The 17,127-nt window shown below is 50.8% G+C and overlaps 1 protein-coding gene across 1 annotated transcript; it reads left to right on the forward strand.

Annotated features, from left to right (window-relative positions):
- Positions 1–98: 98 nt before the first annotated feature.
- On the forward strand, positions 99–13,646 carry SYNGR4 (synaptogyrin 4). The gene is made up of 5 exons (XM_049901566.1): positions 99–145; positions 883–1,077; positions 10,209–10,446; positions 12,826–12,965; positions 13,413–13,646. Exons 2-5 carry the CDS (start codon positions 985–987, stop codon positions 13,644–13,646), a joined length of 705 nt encoding a protein of 234 aa, XP_049757523.1. The 5' UTR covers positions 99–145; positions 883–984.
- The last annotated feature ends 3,481 nt before the right edge of the window (positions 13,647–17,127 follow it).

Consider the following 17,127-nt stretch of genomic DNA (forward strand, 5'->3'; position numbering starts at 1 on the left):
GAGGGCGTACTTCCGGGTGACGCACACCGGTCCTCCAGAATAGGGGTGGCTCCTTGTAGGGGAGCGTCACCCCAAACCCCATCACCCCCATTCCACGTCCTTAAAGGGGAGTTACCGATTCTAAGAAGGTAGCCTTGTGCCGGAGGTATGTCCTCCTAGTTCTGAGGGGACAGCCCAGTTCTTCTGTAGCCATGTTCCCCACAAATCTAAGGTCTTGACCCCTAACCTGAGGAAGTGCACTTATATGAAGACGGAGCTGAATCCTCGGGGGAGGCCATTATTCTAGGGAAATAACCCCAAATCACAGGGACACTCTAAAATATACCCTCAGATGCCTGGGTTTTCCATTATAGGTGCTGTCACCGCAAAACCTGAAAAAGATTCCTCTGGTTCAGACCTCTCAGGGTTTCTGACCTCTGTTCTAGCCCCCTTCACTCCCCAGAAAATCTCACCTGGATCCTCTCACAGAGGGGACCTCTGGCTCATGTGTTAAGGGGCCCCAAATATTCCAGCCCTTTTCCCCACTTCCTCTCCCTGGTTCCCCTCACCCTGCACCTCCACCTCTGGGACCCCCAGCAGTCCCTTCACTGCACACCCAGACTCCTAAGACCACTGGCAGTGTCCTCACCCCATGCCCCCCACTCCTGGGACTCCCAGCAGTACCCTCACCCTGCACATCTCTGAAATCCTCAGTAGCTCTCTTACCCCAGTAGCCCTCTTACCCCACTCATGGAATTCCCAACAGCTTCCTCATCCCTCACCCTGACTCCTAAACCCTCTGGCAGCCCCTTTGCACCAAACCTCCCCACTCCTGGGGTCCCTGAGAGCCCCCTTACCCATACTCCTGACTTTAACATCCCACCATTCTCTCTTGTCTTGCAGCTTCCGTGCCTCAGGGGGGCCTGGAGCATCTGGACAGTCCAGCAGGCAGCGCACAGCACACTTGACCCTGCCTCCCTGGGCCCCAGAAGGAGAGCAGCTGCCATGCACGTCCCCGAAAGCCTTCAGGACCTGGCTGACAGTGAGGCTGTTCGGTTTCTGAAGAGGCCAAAGACCATGGGGCGGATCTTTTCAGGGGTGAGGCCCTCCTGGGGCCTAACTGCCCCACAGGGTAACAGGAAACAGGAATTCTCAAGTGTCAAACACAGTGTGAGAAGGAGTAGGGGGAAAGGGAGGGGGAAAGGGAGGGGTCAGCTGGGGAGACAAAGCCACCTTTTACTGTGCACCTGTCCTGGGCCCTGAACTATTCTGTGGTTGTTGTTAGTTGCCCTTGAGTTGACTCTGACTCATGGCGACCCCATGTGTGCAGAGTAGAACTGCCCTAGATTGTCCTCAAGGCTGTGACATTTCAGAAGTAGGTCACCAGGCCTGGCTTCCAAGGCGCCACCATGTGGGTTTGAAGTGTCAACCTTTCAGCTAGTAGCCAAGTGCTTAACTGTTTCAGTCGCCCAGGGATTTCCGACTATACTAACTACTTGTTAATAACTCTGATCATAACAACCTTCTAGATTAGGTGCTATGAGCCCCATTTTTGAGATGGAAAAATGAGACTCAGAGAAGTTAAACGATTTTTTAAGGCAGCGCTTTTCAATGGGGTAGCCACAAGCTGCATGTGGCTGTTTATATTTAAGTTTCAACTAATTAAAACTAAAGAACTGAGTTTCTCAGTCACACTGGCCACATGTCAGGTGCTCAGGAGCCACCTGTGACTGGTGGCTCTTGTATTGGACAGCGCAGATCTAGAACATTCCTGTCATCACAGAAAGTTCTGTTGGACATCGGTGAGTAAGGTCACAGAGTAAGAGGCAGAGCTGGAATTCACCATCAGGTCTGTGAGATGCCAAAGCCCTCTCATGTTCCACCTCTCAGACAAGGGTGTAGGAGGAGAGGAGCAAGAGCTGGGGCAGCTAGGAAGAAGCCCAGGCAGAAGAGAATATGGAATGAACACCTGAAATACCACATGGTGAATGCTCCCTGTGTCCCAGCCCTGGGTTCAAGGGCTCTTCATATGTTCATTTATTAATCATTACCACATTCCTGAGGAGCCCTGGTGGCATAACAGTTAAGCACTTGGCTGCTAACCAGAAGGTTGGTGGTTCAAATCCATTCAGCAGCTCTGCAGGAGAAAAGACCTGGCAATCTGCTCACATAAAGTTTACAGCCTAGGAAACCCGATGGGGCAGTTCTCTGTCACATGGGATTGGTGTGAGTCAGAATTGACTTTATGGCACCCAACAACACAATCCTGAAGAGTCAGGACCACGAGTTCCATTTGCCGTCAAGTAGACCCCGACTCATGGCAACCTCATGAGTGTCAAAGTAGAACTGTGCTCCATGGGGTATTCAATGGCTGACTTTTTGGAAATAGATCGAGTTTTTCTTCTGAGGTGCCTCTGGGTGGATAAGAACCACCAGCCTCTCAGTTAGCAGCCAAGCACATTAACCCTTTGCACCACCCAAACCAAACCAAAACCCGTTGCCATCGAGTCAATTCCAACTCGTAGCAACTTTATAGGGCAAAGTTGAACTGCCCCATAGGATTTCCAAGGTAACCTTTATGGAAGCAGATTGCCAGGTCTTTCTCCTGCAGATCAGCTGATAGGTTTGAACTGCCAACCTTTCAGTTAACAACCGGCACTTAGCGACTGCACTACCAGGGCTCCTTTTGCACCGCCCAGGAACTACAAAACACCTGAGATCAAATCCTCACTCAGTCCAAGTTTTGCTGTGTGATCTTGGGCTGACTGCTGCTCCTCTCTGGACCTCAGTGCCTGAGGGGGTAGAGCTGTGACTCAGGGCTTTAAGCTGCCGCTTCCTTTGACAGAATTGGAAACTGAGGCTCAGGAAGATGAGGGAACTCAGTCAGGGCCATGTGGGTAAGTGGGGTACCCTGAATCAAACCCAGCATCTCTCCTCCCTACTCCTTCTGAAACCTGAATCCTGGCAGGGTCACACGCCGTCCATATGGGGTGACACACTCCCTGGTTTCCCCAGGGCCAGTTCTGGCATAGTTATCAGTAGCTCCACCTTTCATTCTCAAAAGTGCCCTGGTTTGTCCAATAGCTCACATGGTCACCCTATGTCTGTGTGAAGGAGCCCTGGTGGTGAAACAATTAAGTGTTGGGCTGCTAACTGAAAGGTTAACAGTTCAAACCCACTCAGGGGCTCTTCGGGAGAAAGACGTGGTGATCTGCTCCCATTAAGATTACAGCTTACAAAACCCTATGGGGCAGTTCTACCCTGTCACATGAGGTTGCTATAAGTCGAAAATCAACTCCACGGCACCCAGCAATAACAAGAAAGGGAGATGGGGACTTGGATCCATTGTCATCCTCACCCAGAGAAGAGGGGAATTAGCAACACCACCTCCCAGCTCTGGGCTCCTTATGGTGTTATCTCCCCTACTCCTCACCACGACCCTATGACATGGGCATTATTACCCCAGTTTGACCAAAAGGTCAGCAGTTTGAATCCACTGGCGGCTCCACTGATGTTACAGTCTGCTTCCGTAAAGATGACAGCCTAGGAAAACCCTATGGGGCAGTTCTACTCTGTTCCTATAGGGTCACTATGTATCAGGATTGACATGACGGCAACGGGTTTGGTTTTGGTTTTGACCCAAGGGAAAACTGAGGCCCACAGAAGTGGAATGACTTGCCCAGGGACGATCACCAAGCTGGTGAGCAAGTCCAACTCGGATCCTTCCACCCGTCTCCAAACCCTGGAAAGGCAGGGCGGGTGGCAAGGGAGAAAGAGGCCCAGCTGGTGCGGACAGGCTGGGGGCAGGGGGTGGGGTTGAGGGAGAGAAGGGCCAAGAGATTTTGCCAGACGTTTTGGTCACGGACTTTGCCCACCGCCTCTGTCTTACCCTCCCTCCGCCCTCGCTGCCTTCCCCCCTGGCCTGGCCCCTCAGCAGGGAGTCTGTGGGCAGCTGGTGCTTTTGTTCTTCTCACTGCTGCTTGCCAGCTGGTGTCTTAACTGATGAATCTTTGCTCACTCCCTGGGGACAGGCCAGAGAGGGCATGGAAAGAGGCTGGACTGGAGGGGGCGGGAGGGAGGACTCTGACTGCAGGGGGTCAGGTCCCTCTGGCCCAGCTGAGCCTCCCGCCCACGTGCCCTGGGCTCGAGCTGCAGCCCAAGGTTTCAGTGGACAGACAGCCCAAACCTGCAAGTCAGGAGGGTAGACTCCAACTCCCCGCTGCACTGCTGCCGACCTTGAGAGAATATGTCCCCTCTTTGAGCGGGTCACCCAGTAGGCATCAGTCGATTCTGACTCACAGTGATCCTAAAGGACAGAGTAGAACTGCCCCATAGAGTTTGCAAGGCCGTAACCTTTATAGGAGCTGACTGCCACATCTTTCTGCCACAGAGTGGATGGTGGGTTCAAACCACCGACCTTTTGGTTAGCAGCCAAGTGCTTAACCACTGCTCCACAAGAGCCCCTAGGCAGGTCACCAGAACTGCTCTTTTCCTCAGCACCTACTAGTGCTAAGACCCTGCCCCCACATGCCACCTCTGCCAGGCGCACAAGGACAGGGAAACTGAGGCTCTAAGAGGTGCAAGCTTGGCCTGAGGCCACACAGCTGGTACGTGGCAGAAATCAGGTGCGCCTGGCTCTTCCCACTGCACCATAACGGCTTCCATTTATCACCTGAGAAACAGAAAGGAATTAATATAAGCCACCACATGGGGCTGGAGCCAGGTGCCAGGGAAGTAGCACAGGTAAAATGGATATGGGCTCGCAGTTGATCGATGTGCTCACCCGCCCTGGACTTGGCTCTGCATCTGACCAGCAGGCAAGGCTCTGCCCTTCCAAGGACCTGGTTTTCAGCCTCGGAACAGCTAGAAGAGTCCTCGCAGCCTCCCAGGATCCAATAAGATCATGGATGTGTATTACTCTGGCTAACGCTCCCACATATTTTTAAATGTTCTATTTTCATTATTTAGTTTTAATTATTGTGAAGTTTTCATTAAGGAGCCTTGGTAGTGCAACAGTTAAGCACTTGGCTAACTGAAAGAAAGGTCGGTGGTTCGAACCCACCCAGTGGCGTGGCAGGAGAAAGACCTGACAATCTGCTCCCGTAAAGATGAAAAAACCAAAAACCACGCCCATTGCCGTGAAGTCAATTTCAACTCATAGTGACCCTAAAGCGACCCTGTAGGACAGAGTAGAACTGCCCCATAGAGTTCCTAAGGCTGTATTCTTCACAGAAGCAGATCACCAAGGCTTTTTTCCAGGGGGCCTCTGGGTGGGTTCGAACCACCAACCTTTCAGCTAGCAGTCAAGCACTTAACCATTTGTGCCACCCAGGGACTCCTTCCTTTGATTAATGTTGAAGTGCTTGATATTGTTGAGAGCAGGAAATTAAGGCAAAGGTTAGAGGAGAATGGATGGAGACAGTAGAGTTTAGAGGTTGGCCATTTGCCAAGGCCATTGCCCTGTCCCCACTCTGAAGGGCAGGACAAGAACAAGGAAGAAGGGGCCAAAGTCATTCATTCCCTCGACACACACGTACGAGGTCCAGTCAGGTGCTGGGTGCTGGGGGCAAAGAGAAGGATCCCATGGGGACCTTGTCCCAAGAAGTTCAAATTCTAACGAAGGGGCAGTTTTCAGCGCCCTTTTTCCCACAGCCCAACATCACCAGGTTCAATCAATTACCAAGTCCGATTTTATGTCCTAAATATCACTGGGCTCTTCGGGGCTCCAGCTTCAGCCTTGCTCGCCTGGATCCTTCCACTGACTCCTGGCCTGGTGGCCTCTTGTCTTGTCCCGCTCTGATCCCTCAGTCGTGCAGCCCCAGAGGATTTCTCACTCGCAGGTTTGACCCTGGCCCTCCCCTGTTCAGATCTCTTCCATGCATAAAATCACACTGAATTAAGAAATGTCACTTTCCATGGCTTCTGAGTGCAGACCGTTCCGGCGCTCAAGGTCTCTGTGGTCTTGCTCCTGCCCACACTTGCAGCCTCATTTCACACCGGACCCCTCAGATGGAATTTCTCCCCAATACCCAAAGAAGCCCCACTCGGCTGCAGCTGGGCTTTGCACATGCTGTTTGCCCTGCCTTCCCTTTCCTGTCAGCAGGAAAAACACTTCATTCTTTAAGGGCCAGTTCAAATGTCCTCTTAACCAGTTGCAGTCAAGTTGATTGCTATTCATGGTGATCTCATGTGTGTTAGAGAACTGTGCTCCATAGTGTTTTCAGTGGCTGATTTTTCAGAGGTATATCTCCAGGACTCCCTTGGGAAGTGCCTCTGGGTGGACTCGAACCACCAACCTTTCTGTTAGCAGCCAAATACATTAACCATTTGCACCATCCAGGGAATAAAAGTCCCCTTTGTTGTTGCTAGTTCCAACTCACAGCAACCCCATGTGTTACAGAGTAGAACAGCTCCGTAGGGTTTTCACGGCTGTAACCTTAACTGAAGCAGATCAACAGGCCTTTTCTTCTGCAGCACTGCGGTGGGTTCAAACCACCAACCTTTAGCTTAGCTTTTGTTTTGGGTGCCGTCTAGTTGAATCTGAATCATAGCGACCCCATGTGACAGAGTAGAGCTGCCCCAAAGGCTTTCCTAGGCTGTAAGCTTTATGGGAGCAGATTGCCAGGTGTTTCTCCCAGGGAGCTGCTGGATGGGTCTGTAGTGTCGGCTTTTCAGTTAGCAGCTGAGCACTTAACCGTTTGTGCCACCAGGCCTCCTTTTTATTTTTTTTAATTTTATTGTGCTTTAGGTGAAAGTTTTTAGCTCAAGTTAATTTCTAATTCAAAAATTTATACACATACTGTTTTGTGATAGTGGTGGCAATCAGTGCTCCTTTTTAGGTTAGCAGTCGAGTGCAAGCCATTTCTGTCACCTAAGGACCTTAATATCCCCTTACCAGAAAACCAAAACCAAACCCGTTGCTGTGAAGTCGATTCCGACTCATAGCGACCCTACAGGACAGAGTAGAACTCCCCACAGGATTTCCAAAGAGCGGCTGGTGGATTTGAACTGCGCACTTTCTGGTTAGCAGACGAATGCTTAACCACTGCCCACCAGGGCCCCATATCCCCTTATTACCTTCTAAATGCAGCCCCATGACCCCAGTTCCCGCTCAAAGCTTAACCTCACCCACCCCAGGTCCCAGCCTCCAGTTTCACCCCCTCCAACCCACCTCTGCACAGCCCTGGAGGGGTCTTTCTTCACCCACAGCTAACCCTCTGCCTCCCCTGCTCACAGCCCTCCCGTGGCTTCCCCGTGCCCTCCAGACGATGTCCACATTCCTTAGCTTTTCTGGATTTGGCTGACCTCTCCAGACGCCTTCCTCACTGCCCACTACCCCTCCCCCAATCTGGGCCCTGCTCCAGTATAAATGATTTTCATTTTCCCAAACCCAACCTCTCACATCCACCTATGACTTTGCATGAGCCTTCCCCAGAGGGCCTCTTCCCTACTTTCTGCTGGATAATTCCTCACCCTTTATGACTCCTTGTTCGCACTATCTCCTCCAGAAAGCCTTCCTGGACCAACTCCCACTCCCCCTGGCCCACCCACACACCAGTCCCTTCCATGTCTGCCCAAGCTGCATTGTGACCATCTGGGACAAGTAATTGGACCTGAATATTTGAGCCCCTTCCCATGAGGAGTTCAGCTTAGCACCAGGCAGTAGGGAAAAATAACCAAACCCATTGCAGTTAATTCCAACTCATAGCAATCCTATAGGACAGAGCAGAACTGCCCCATAGGATTTTCTAGGCTGCAAGTCTTCACAGAAGGAGCCCTGCCTGGCGGTGCAGTGGTTAAGTGCTTGCCTGCTAACAGAAAGGTCAGCAATTTGAACCCACTAGCTGCTCCATGGGAGAAAGATATGGCAGTCAGCTTCTGTAAAGGCCAAAGCCTTGGAGACCCTATGACCCAGTTCTACTCTATCCTGTAGGGTGACTATGAGTCGGAATGGACTTGACCATATGGGTTAATCTTTACTGAAGCAGACTGCCACATCTTTCTCCCACAGAGCAGCTGCTGGGTTCGAACTGCTGACCTTTCGGTTAGCAGCTGAGCGCTTAACCACTTCACCACCATCAGGCAGTAGAGTGAGGGGTTGTAAACAGACTCAGAAGCCAGACTGCCTTGGTTTAAATCCAGGCCCTACCACGTACCAGCTGACCAACTTTGGGCAATTCTTTATCTTCTCTGTGCCTCAGTTTCATTATCTAAAACAAGGGGTAACGGTACCCACTCCCTGAAAGGGTGGGGCGAGCTAATATTCATAGAGTGCTCCAAACAGTGGCCGTCATACTGTAAGCATTTAATAAATGAACATTCCAGAAACACAGACACAAACAGCTATACTACAGTGTGCACAGATGAGAGGGATGGGGTTACCATATCAGTGATGTTGTATTTGCTTAAAAAAAAAAGATCCAAAGGGCTGAGGGGAAGCAAAATGTTAACATTTGTCAATTCTGGATAGTAGGTACCAACCAATCAACCAGTTGCCATTGAGTCCGTTCTGAGTCGTGAGGACACAATGTGTTACAGAGCAGAACTGCCCCACAGGGTTTTCTTGGCTATAATCTTTACGGAAGCAGATTGCCAAGACTTTCTTCCATGGCCCCACTGAATGAGTTTGAATCACTAACCTTTAGGTTGGCAGCTGAGCTCTTAACGGTTGCACCACCAGGGCTCCTAGGGTAGTAGGTCCTGGGTGTTTTATATTTCCCTTCGTGCTTTTCTGTTTATTTTAAATATTTCATAATATTTAAAAAAAAAAAAAAAAAGCAGGAACTGGCCAGGCTGGGAGGGAGGAGAGAGAGTAGAGGCAGAGGGCAGAGGGCAAAGCTTGGAGGCTGAGAGAAGCATCATGCTCGCAAACGCTTCTTGAAGTTTTCTGTGTCCCAGGCACTGTGCGGCATGTCTCATCTAGGCACTTGTAGTTTGGTGTGGCAATAGGGGTAAGAGGTGAAAGGTGAGAGACGTCGTTAGGAAAGCAGACGAGCACAGACCACACGGGGCCTCAATGGCCAGGCTCCAGGGCTGCGACTCTGTCCTGGGGCACTGGGGAGCCATGGGAGGCCTCTGAGCAGGGGAGGGATGGGGGCAGCGCTGGGTGGAGAAAGACCCCTCTGGTCTCTCGATTCCATTCCATTCATCTGTGTGTCTATTATTGTACCAGCACCAGGCTGTTTTGATTACTGGAGCTGTATAGTATGAATCGAAATCAGGAAGTGTGAGTCCTACTTTGTTCTTCTAACCTGCTTTGACTGTTCGGGGCCTCTTGCCAGCCCATATAAAACTGAGGATTGGTTTTTCCATTTAGTAAAGAGGGCTGTTGGAATTTTTATCGGGATTGTGTTGAATCTGTAGATCACTCTGGGTAGTACTGACATTTTAACAATACTGTCTTTCAATCTGTAAACACTGAGTGTCTTTCCATCTGTTTCGGTCTTTACTCTCTTTCAGCAGTGCCTTATAATTTTCATTGCATAAGTCCCTCACCTCCCGGGTTAGATTTATTCCTAGGTGTTTTATTCTCTTTGATGTTATTGTAGATGGAATTGTTTTCTTAATTTCCTTTTCAGATTTCTCCTTGCTAGTGTATAGAAACGCAGCTGATTTCTGTGTGTTGACCTTGTACCCTGCAACTTTGCTAAATTCCTTTATCAGCTCTAGAAGCTTTCTTGTGGACTCTTGGGGATTTTCTATATATAGGATCATGTCATCTGCGAATAGAGATAATTTTACTTCTTCTTTCCTGATTTAGATACTTTTTATTCCCTTATTGCTCTAGCTGAGAAGGACCCTTCTGGGGCCATGTGGGTATGGACCGAGGGGCAGACTGGAGGCCAGGGGGCCAAGGTGGAGGCTGGGGCGAGGGTCCAGGGGAGAGAGGCTGGAGGAGGCTGGGGTGAGGGTCCAGGGGAGAGAGGCCAGGGGAGGAGGCTAGGGCGAGGGTCCAGAGGAGAGAGGCTAGGGGAGGCTCGGGTGAGGGTCCAGGGGAGAGAGGCCAGGGGAGGAGCCTGGGGTGAGGCCCAGGGGAGAGAGGCCTGAGGCAGGATGGAGAAGAGGGAAAGGGACAAAGTGCCGGGGCATGGAGGCTGCTGGCTCTGAGGGATGACAGGGGAGGGGTGAGACTGCCAGGTGACTGGGCACGGGGCAGGGGACCAGGAGAAAAGCGGTGTGGAGGAGGTGACCACTCAACTCCAGGCCAGGAAACTCTCCTGTCTCCACAGGTCTTCTCCCTGGTGGTCTTCTCGTCCCTGCTGACTGACGGCTACCAGAACAAGACAGACTCCCCGCAGCTGCACTGCGTCCTCAACAGCAATGCCACGGCCTGCAGCTTTGCCGTGGGCGCCGGCCTTCTGGCCTTCCTCAGCTGCCTGGCCTTCCTTGTGATAGATGCTCACGAGAGCCGTCTCGCTGGCTCCCACTTCAAGACAGCCTTCCAGCTCCTGGACTTCATCCTGGCGGGTGAGCCCCAGGGCCTCCACTCAGAGCCCGTGCCACCCTTCCATCAACTTCCAGCCAGCCTCTGTCTGATGGTCCCCAGATGTGAGGCGGCTACGCAGGCCCCAAACTTCGTCCTGTTCTTCTCCTGCACCTCTGCACCCGCTCTTCCTCCTGAGGATTCTTACTTGCCCTTTAGACTCAACATAAGTGTTACCTCTTCTGACCCCTGGGCTAATTCTCCTCCACCCCACGCCCCAGTCCCTGGGTGGCACAAATGGTTAAGCGCTCAACTACTAACCAAAAGGTTGGCAGTTCAAACCAATGCAGAGGCACCTTGGAAGACAGGCCTGGCAATCTCCTTCTGAAAGGTCACAGCCTTGAAAGCCCTATGGAGTGGACACTGTTCTACTCTGACACGTACGGAGTCACCATGAGTTGCAGTTGACTCAACAGCAACTGGTTTGTTTGGTTTTTTTTCTCCTCTCCCAGCTTTTCCCTCGCATTTGCCTCCTTTCTCCACAGAACATTTCTTGAAAAGCTACCGGTACCAGGAAGTGAAGGACGCTTGGTGGCAAAAAGGTTAAGCACTCGGCTGCAAACCAAAAGGTCAGCGGTTCAAACCCACCAGCCGCTACAAGGGAGAAAGACCTGGTGATCTGCTCCTGTAAAGATTAAACCCAAAACCAAACCCCTTGCCATCAAGTCCATTTTGAACTACCCCATAGGGTTTCCACGACTGTAATCTCTAAGAAGGAAGACTGCCACATCTTTCTCCCGCAGAGCGGCTGGTGGGCTTGAACCACTGACCTTTCAGTTAGCAGCTGAGTGCTTAACCACTGCACCACTAGAGCTCCTTCCCATAAAAATTACAGCCTAGGAAACCCTATGCAGCACAGTTCTACTCTGTCACATGGGGTCACCATGAGTCGGAATCAACAGCACACAACAACAACAGTACTACGAGCCAGGCTCTGTCTAGGCTACGGGCAGAGTGGGTGCAAGGCAAGACATTGGTCTGAAGCCTGGACCTGCCACACAGCAGCTGTGTGGTCAATTACATAACCTCCTCAGGCCTCAGTCTCCTCCTCTATTAAATGGGAATCAGAACAGGGTTTCTGAGAGGTGAATGAGATGAGGCGGGGGGAGCCCCATGACTCTATGCCTGACACATAGGAAATGGCGACCTCACCGCAGGCTTCCTTCATCTCATTCCCTCTCAGAAAAGCCCTGCAGGGTGGGAGTTTCCTCCCAGCTCTGACAAAAATGCAAAGAAGGGATGAGGCTCACTTAAGGCCATAGAGTGTGCAGTGCCGAGACAGATTTTCAACCCAGGTCTGTCTGGCTCCAGAGACTCCAAATCCACTTCCTGCTCGTTGTTGTTATTGGGTGCTGTGTCGATTTTTGACTTATAGCGACCCCATGTGACAGAGTAGACAGAGCCCCTGGGTGGTTTCGAACTGCCAACTTTTCAGTTAGAAGCTCAGTGCTTAGTTATTGTACCACCAGGGCTCCTTTGGCTCAGAGTAAGCGCTAGATAAGTGTACCTTCCTTTACCTCAGGCTCCTTCCTCTCAGGCTGGCTGATCCCAACTCTGGCCCTCCTCCTTTTCCTCCTCCCCACTGGGCTAGTCCTAGCATCTCAAGGCTGCAAGGGTCCTCAAAGGTCATGGAGCACAGCACTGTTCAAAAGAACCTTCAGGGGTGATGGACTGTCCTCTCTCTGCGCTGTCCAATATGGCAGCCACTGGCCACACGAGGCTGTGAGCACTTGACATGTAGTCAGTGCGACCAAGGAACTGAAATTTTTAAGCATTTTATTTTACCCGATTTAAATTTAAACAGCCACAATTGTTAGTTGCTGTTGAGTGGGCTCTGACTCATGGTGACCCCATGTACATTGCCCTGTCCTGCACCATCTTCACTGTCATTGGTGTCCACTGTTGCAGCCACTATGTATTTTGAGTGCCTTTTTCCAACCTAGGGGGCTCATCTCCAGCACTATCTCAATGTTCTTTTGTGATCCATAGGGTTTTCCCTGACTGATTTTTGGAAGGTCTCCAGGCCTTTCTTCCTAGTCTGTCTTAGTCTGGAAGCGCCATTGGAACCTGTCCACCATGAGTGACCCTGCTGGTATCCAAAATACCAGTGGGCTAGCTTCCAATATCATACAACATTCAAGCCACCACAGTCCAACAGACAGGGGGTGGCCCAGGTGGCGAGGAGCTGCTTTATGGGACAGCACAGGTCCACTCCCACCATTCACGTTAGGAGGGCTCAGTGCAGGGACTAGCTGGCTGAGATCCCGCAGCAAAACTCTCAGCCCCACCTCCCACCCCTCAGCAGCTCTTCCAGAACCTGCCTTCCCTTTGACCTTTTCTCTCCCCTTGCAACTGCCCTGCAGTCATCTGGGTCTGTGTCTGGTTCGTGGGCTTCTGCTTCCTGGCCAACCAGTGGCAGCATGCACAACCCCGGGAATTCCTGCTGGGGAGCAGCAGTGCCAAGGCTGCCGTCACCTTCACGTTCTTCTCCGTCCTTGTCTGGGTGAGGACCCTCCCCCCAGGCCCATCCCTGGGGGCACCCTCTGCAGGACGGGGGTGGAAGGCCTAGAACGCTCCCACCGTCACTTAGCTTCCCTGGGTGGGGTACCGCAGGCCTCCGCTAGCCTTTTCAGGGATGTTGGGCATATTAGATAGAAGGCACCCCTTCCTCCAGCATTCGGTGTCAAGGCTTGGTATCAGCTCCCATTCGCCAGCCCCTCTGTGCAATGAGCGGTGGGCACAGCTGTAATTTTTACAGAAGCTGAGTGCCACATCTTTCTCTCTTGGAGTAGCTGGTGGGTTTGAACCACTGACCTTTTGGTTAACAGCCACGAGCTTAACCACTGTACCACCTGGGCTCCTTTCATTGTATAGTAGAGGAAGCATGCCCCTCCCAGGCTACTGCCCAGCCCACACCAGCCTCCTCCAGGCTGCCTTTTTCTGCCCACAGATATTCCAGGCCTACCTGGCCTTCCAGGAACTCCGGGAGGATGCCCCTGTCCCCTACAAGCGCTCCCTGGATGAGGGGGCTGTGGTGCTGACCACCCTCTCCCCACCCTTGGCTGCCAGCCCCACCAGCTCCTCCACCACTGGCCCCAACAACCTGAACTATGCCAGCTCCGCCCTGTCCCCCTACCTGAGCACACCGAAGGTCCCCCGCCTCGCCATGATGCCCGACAACTGAGTACCTCAGTAAAGAGACACCCTCACTCCAGAGGGTTCTGGCACAGCCCTCTGTCCTGCTCATGTCTATTCCTCTCTGGTCTCTTGGTGGCTGGGGTGGGGAAAAATCCTACATGGTCACCTCAGGGCTCTCCACAGTGGGTCCCATTTTCATACCATCTTCCAGACCCTTTGTCCAGGGCCACCTTGATGGCGCCAGATTAGAGGTGGTTACTGGAAGGAAATATTTGCCTTCACACTAGCCAGAGGTGGAGGCACAAGGAGCCCCACTGCACAGTAAACCAGTTGCTATCAATTTGACTCCAACTCATAGCGACCCCATGTGTCTCAGGCTGGGTTCTCTAGTAAAGCATGTAAATATCTATATGGACAGATTTATATAAAGGAAATGGCTCATGTGGTTGTAGAGGCTGGAATGACCCAAATCCATGGGTCAGACTGGAGGCTTCTCCTGATTCAGGTAGCCACAGGGGCTGGTGAACCCAAGATCAGCAGGTCAGACAGCAGGGCCCGTGCTCACAGACTTTGAAGACTGATGAATCCCAAGATTGGCAGAAAAGACCACAGGTAAGCTACTGGCTCAAGTCCCAAGAGCCAGAGGTCAGACAAACAGAGCCAGCTGCAGGATTCAGAGCAAGCAAAAACCCACGAGCCTTGCAGAAAATCCACTTATATCTGATGTAGGCCACACCCCCAAGGAAACTCCCTTTCAACTGATTGGCTACTCACAGCAGATCACATCATCATACGACTGCCAAACTACATCATTAACTGCCAAACCACTGAGAATCATGGCCCAGTCAAGTTGACACACAACCTTAACAATCACACAATGTGTGCAGGGTAGAACTGCTCCGTAGAGCTTTCAAGGCTATGATCTTTCAGAAGCAGATTGCCAGGCCTGTCTTCTGAAGTGTCTTTGGGTGGGTTAGAACCATCAATCTTTTGGTTAGTAGCTAAGCTCTTAACCATTTGCACCACCCAGGGACTCCCACTGTATAGTAAGACCAAAAAACAACCCCACTGCTGTTGAGTTGATTCCGACTCATAGTGACCTGTAGGACAGAGTAGAACTGCCCTATGGGGTTTCCAAGGCTGTAATCTTTATGGAAGCAGACTGCTGCATCTTTCTCCTACAGAGCAGCTGGTGGGTTCCAACTGCTGACCTTTGGGTTAGCAGCTAAGTGCTTAACCACTGTGTCACTAGGGCTCCTTCACTGTACAGTAGAGGAAGCTAAAGGTGAAAAAGTGCTTCCACCTGGGGATGGAGAGTAAAGAAGATTCAGAGCCACCACCGGGACCCAGCCTGTCACTAAAGCCCAAGCTCTTCCACTTGCCCCAGTGACAAGGGACTCAACTCAAGGCCATGTTGGGTGAGGATCTATGGAGGGAACAGGGCTATGAGTCCATGGGAGAGGTTCATGGAGAGCCTCGCCCTGGAATACTGGAAAGACTCTCTTGGGGAAAAGGGAATGATGATTGTCTTCTAAAAGAACTCTGACGGTCATGGAGACTCACGCAGGTGACTCCAGGCAGGTCACCCCAACAAGTGAGCACCTACTAAGGCAGTGGTAGGGAAGGCAGGGAGCCCTGGTGGTACAATGGTTAAGTGCTTGGCTGCTAACCAAAAGGTTGGTGGTTCAAATCCACCAGCAGCTCTGAGGGAGAAAAGACCTGGCAATCTGTTCCCGTAAAGATTACAGCCTAGGAAATCCTATGGGGTAGTTCTGCTCTGTCACATGGACTCGCTATGAGTCCAAATCTACTCAATGGCACCCAACAACAACAACCAGGAGAAAGAAGGAGTCTCTGGGTGGTGCAAATACCCTTGGTGGTTAAGTACTCAGCTGCTAACCAAAAGGTTGGTAGTTCAAACCCACCAGCAGCTCTGAGGGAGAAAAGACCTGGCAATCTGCTCCCATAAAGATTACAGCCAAGAAAACCCTATGGGGCAGTTCTACTCTGTCACATGGGGTCGCTATGAGTCAGAATCGACTTTATGGCACCCAATAACAGGGAGCAGGGCACACTGAGTACAAGGCCGTCCCTAAGAGAAGCAGCCCTCACTCAGCATCTCCCACTTGGCAATGCAGCACTGGATGTCTAGAGCAGCGGTGGGTGTCCAGAGCAGCACTGATCAATTACAACATAACCCTAACCTCCCAAAAAACCCAACCCATTGCCATCAAGCAGATTCCAACTAATAGTGACCTAGAACTGCCCTGAAGGGTTTCCAAGGAGCGGCTGGTGGATTGGTTAGCAGCTAAACTCTTAACCAGCTAAACTCTTAACCACTGCATCACCAGGGCTCCAGTATAACACTAACCACAGAAACAAAACAAAACCAGTTGCCATCAAGTCAATTCCGACTCATGGCACCCCTATGTGCACAGAGTGGAGCTGCTCCATAGATTTTCAATGGTTTTTCTTCCAAGGATCCTCTCAGTGGACTCAAACCACCAACCTTTTGGTTAGCAGCGGGGTTTGTTATCTGAACCACCCAGGGACTCAAGAGGGAGTGTAAAATTGTCTAATAGCGCTCTGGCAAGAATCACAATAGAGGGTCCCAGACAGAGGGGAGAAAAATGTAGAACAAAATTCAAATTCACACACAAAAAAAGACCAGGCTTCCTGGCCTGACAGAGACTGGAGAAACCCCGAGAGTATGGCCCCTGGACACCCTTTTAACTCAGTACTGAAGTCACTCTTGAGGTTCACCCTTCAGCCAAAGATTAGACAGGTCTATAGGGCCAACAACAATACACATTAGGGATATGCTTCATAGATCACTCGTTGTGTAGAAGACTAATGGGCACACTAGCCCAAAAGCAAAGATGAGAAGGCAGGAAGGGACAGGAAAACTGGACTAATGGAAACAGGGAACCCAGGTGCAGGAGGGGAGAGTGTTGACACATCGCAGGATTGGCAACCAATGTCCCAAAACAATCTGTGTATTAACTGTTTAACGAGAAACTAATTTACTCTGTAAACTTTCACCTAAATCACAATTAAAAAGACAACTAGTAGCCACCTTAAGAAAAGGTAAAACAAGTGAAATTAATTTTAATAATGTTTTTTCATTTAACCCAGTATGTCCAAAATAATACCATTTCCATACATGACCAATATAAAAAATACTAACGCAATACCTTACGTTCTTTTTTTTTAAATTGTGCTTTAGGTGGAAGTTTACAGAGCAAATTAGTTTCTGCTTCAGAAATTTATATGCAGATTGTTTCATGACATTATTTGCATTACATTCTTTCTTTCATACTAAGTTTTCAAATTCCGTTCCGCATTTTACGCCTACATGGAGTCTTGATTAGGACTCACCGCACTTCAAGGGCTCAGTAGTCCTGTGTAACAGATGGCTAGCGTGTTGGACAGTGCCGCTCTAGAACCTTCTGGGTTTTTTCTAGAGCAATTGGACATCCATGCATTTTTCTATATGAAAGCAATTGATCAATTGCAACTAATACAAA

Source organism: Elephas maximus, chromosome 11, assembly GCF_024166365.1.
Source record: "Elephas maximus indicus isolate mEleMax1 chromosome 11, mEleMax1 primary haplotype, whole genome shotgun sequence".
NCBI lineage: Eukaryota > Metazoa > Chordata > Mammalia > Proboscidea > Elephantidae > Elephas > Elephas maximus.

What these genes read in the sequence shown, in the direction of transcription:
- SYNGR4 (XM_049901566.1), top strand. Translation starts at nt 985, where the DNA reads ATGCACGTCCCCGAAAGCCTTCAGGACCTGGCTGACAGTGAGGCTGTT. An exon ending in TGGGGCGGATCTTTTCAGGG is followed by an intron (nt 1,078 to 10,208) that starts GTGAGGCCCTCC and finishes CTGTCTCCACAG; the next exon opens with GTCTTCTCCCTGGTGGTCTT. An exon ending in CCTGGACTTCATCCTGGCGG is followed by an intron (nt 10,447 to 12,825) that starts GTGAGCCCCAGG and finishes ACTGCCCTGCAG; the next exon opens with TCATCTGGGTCTGTGTCTGG.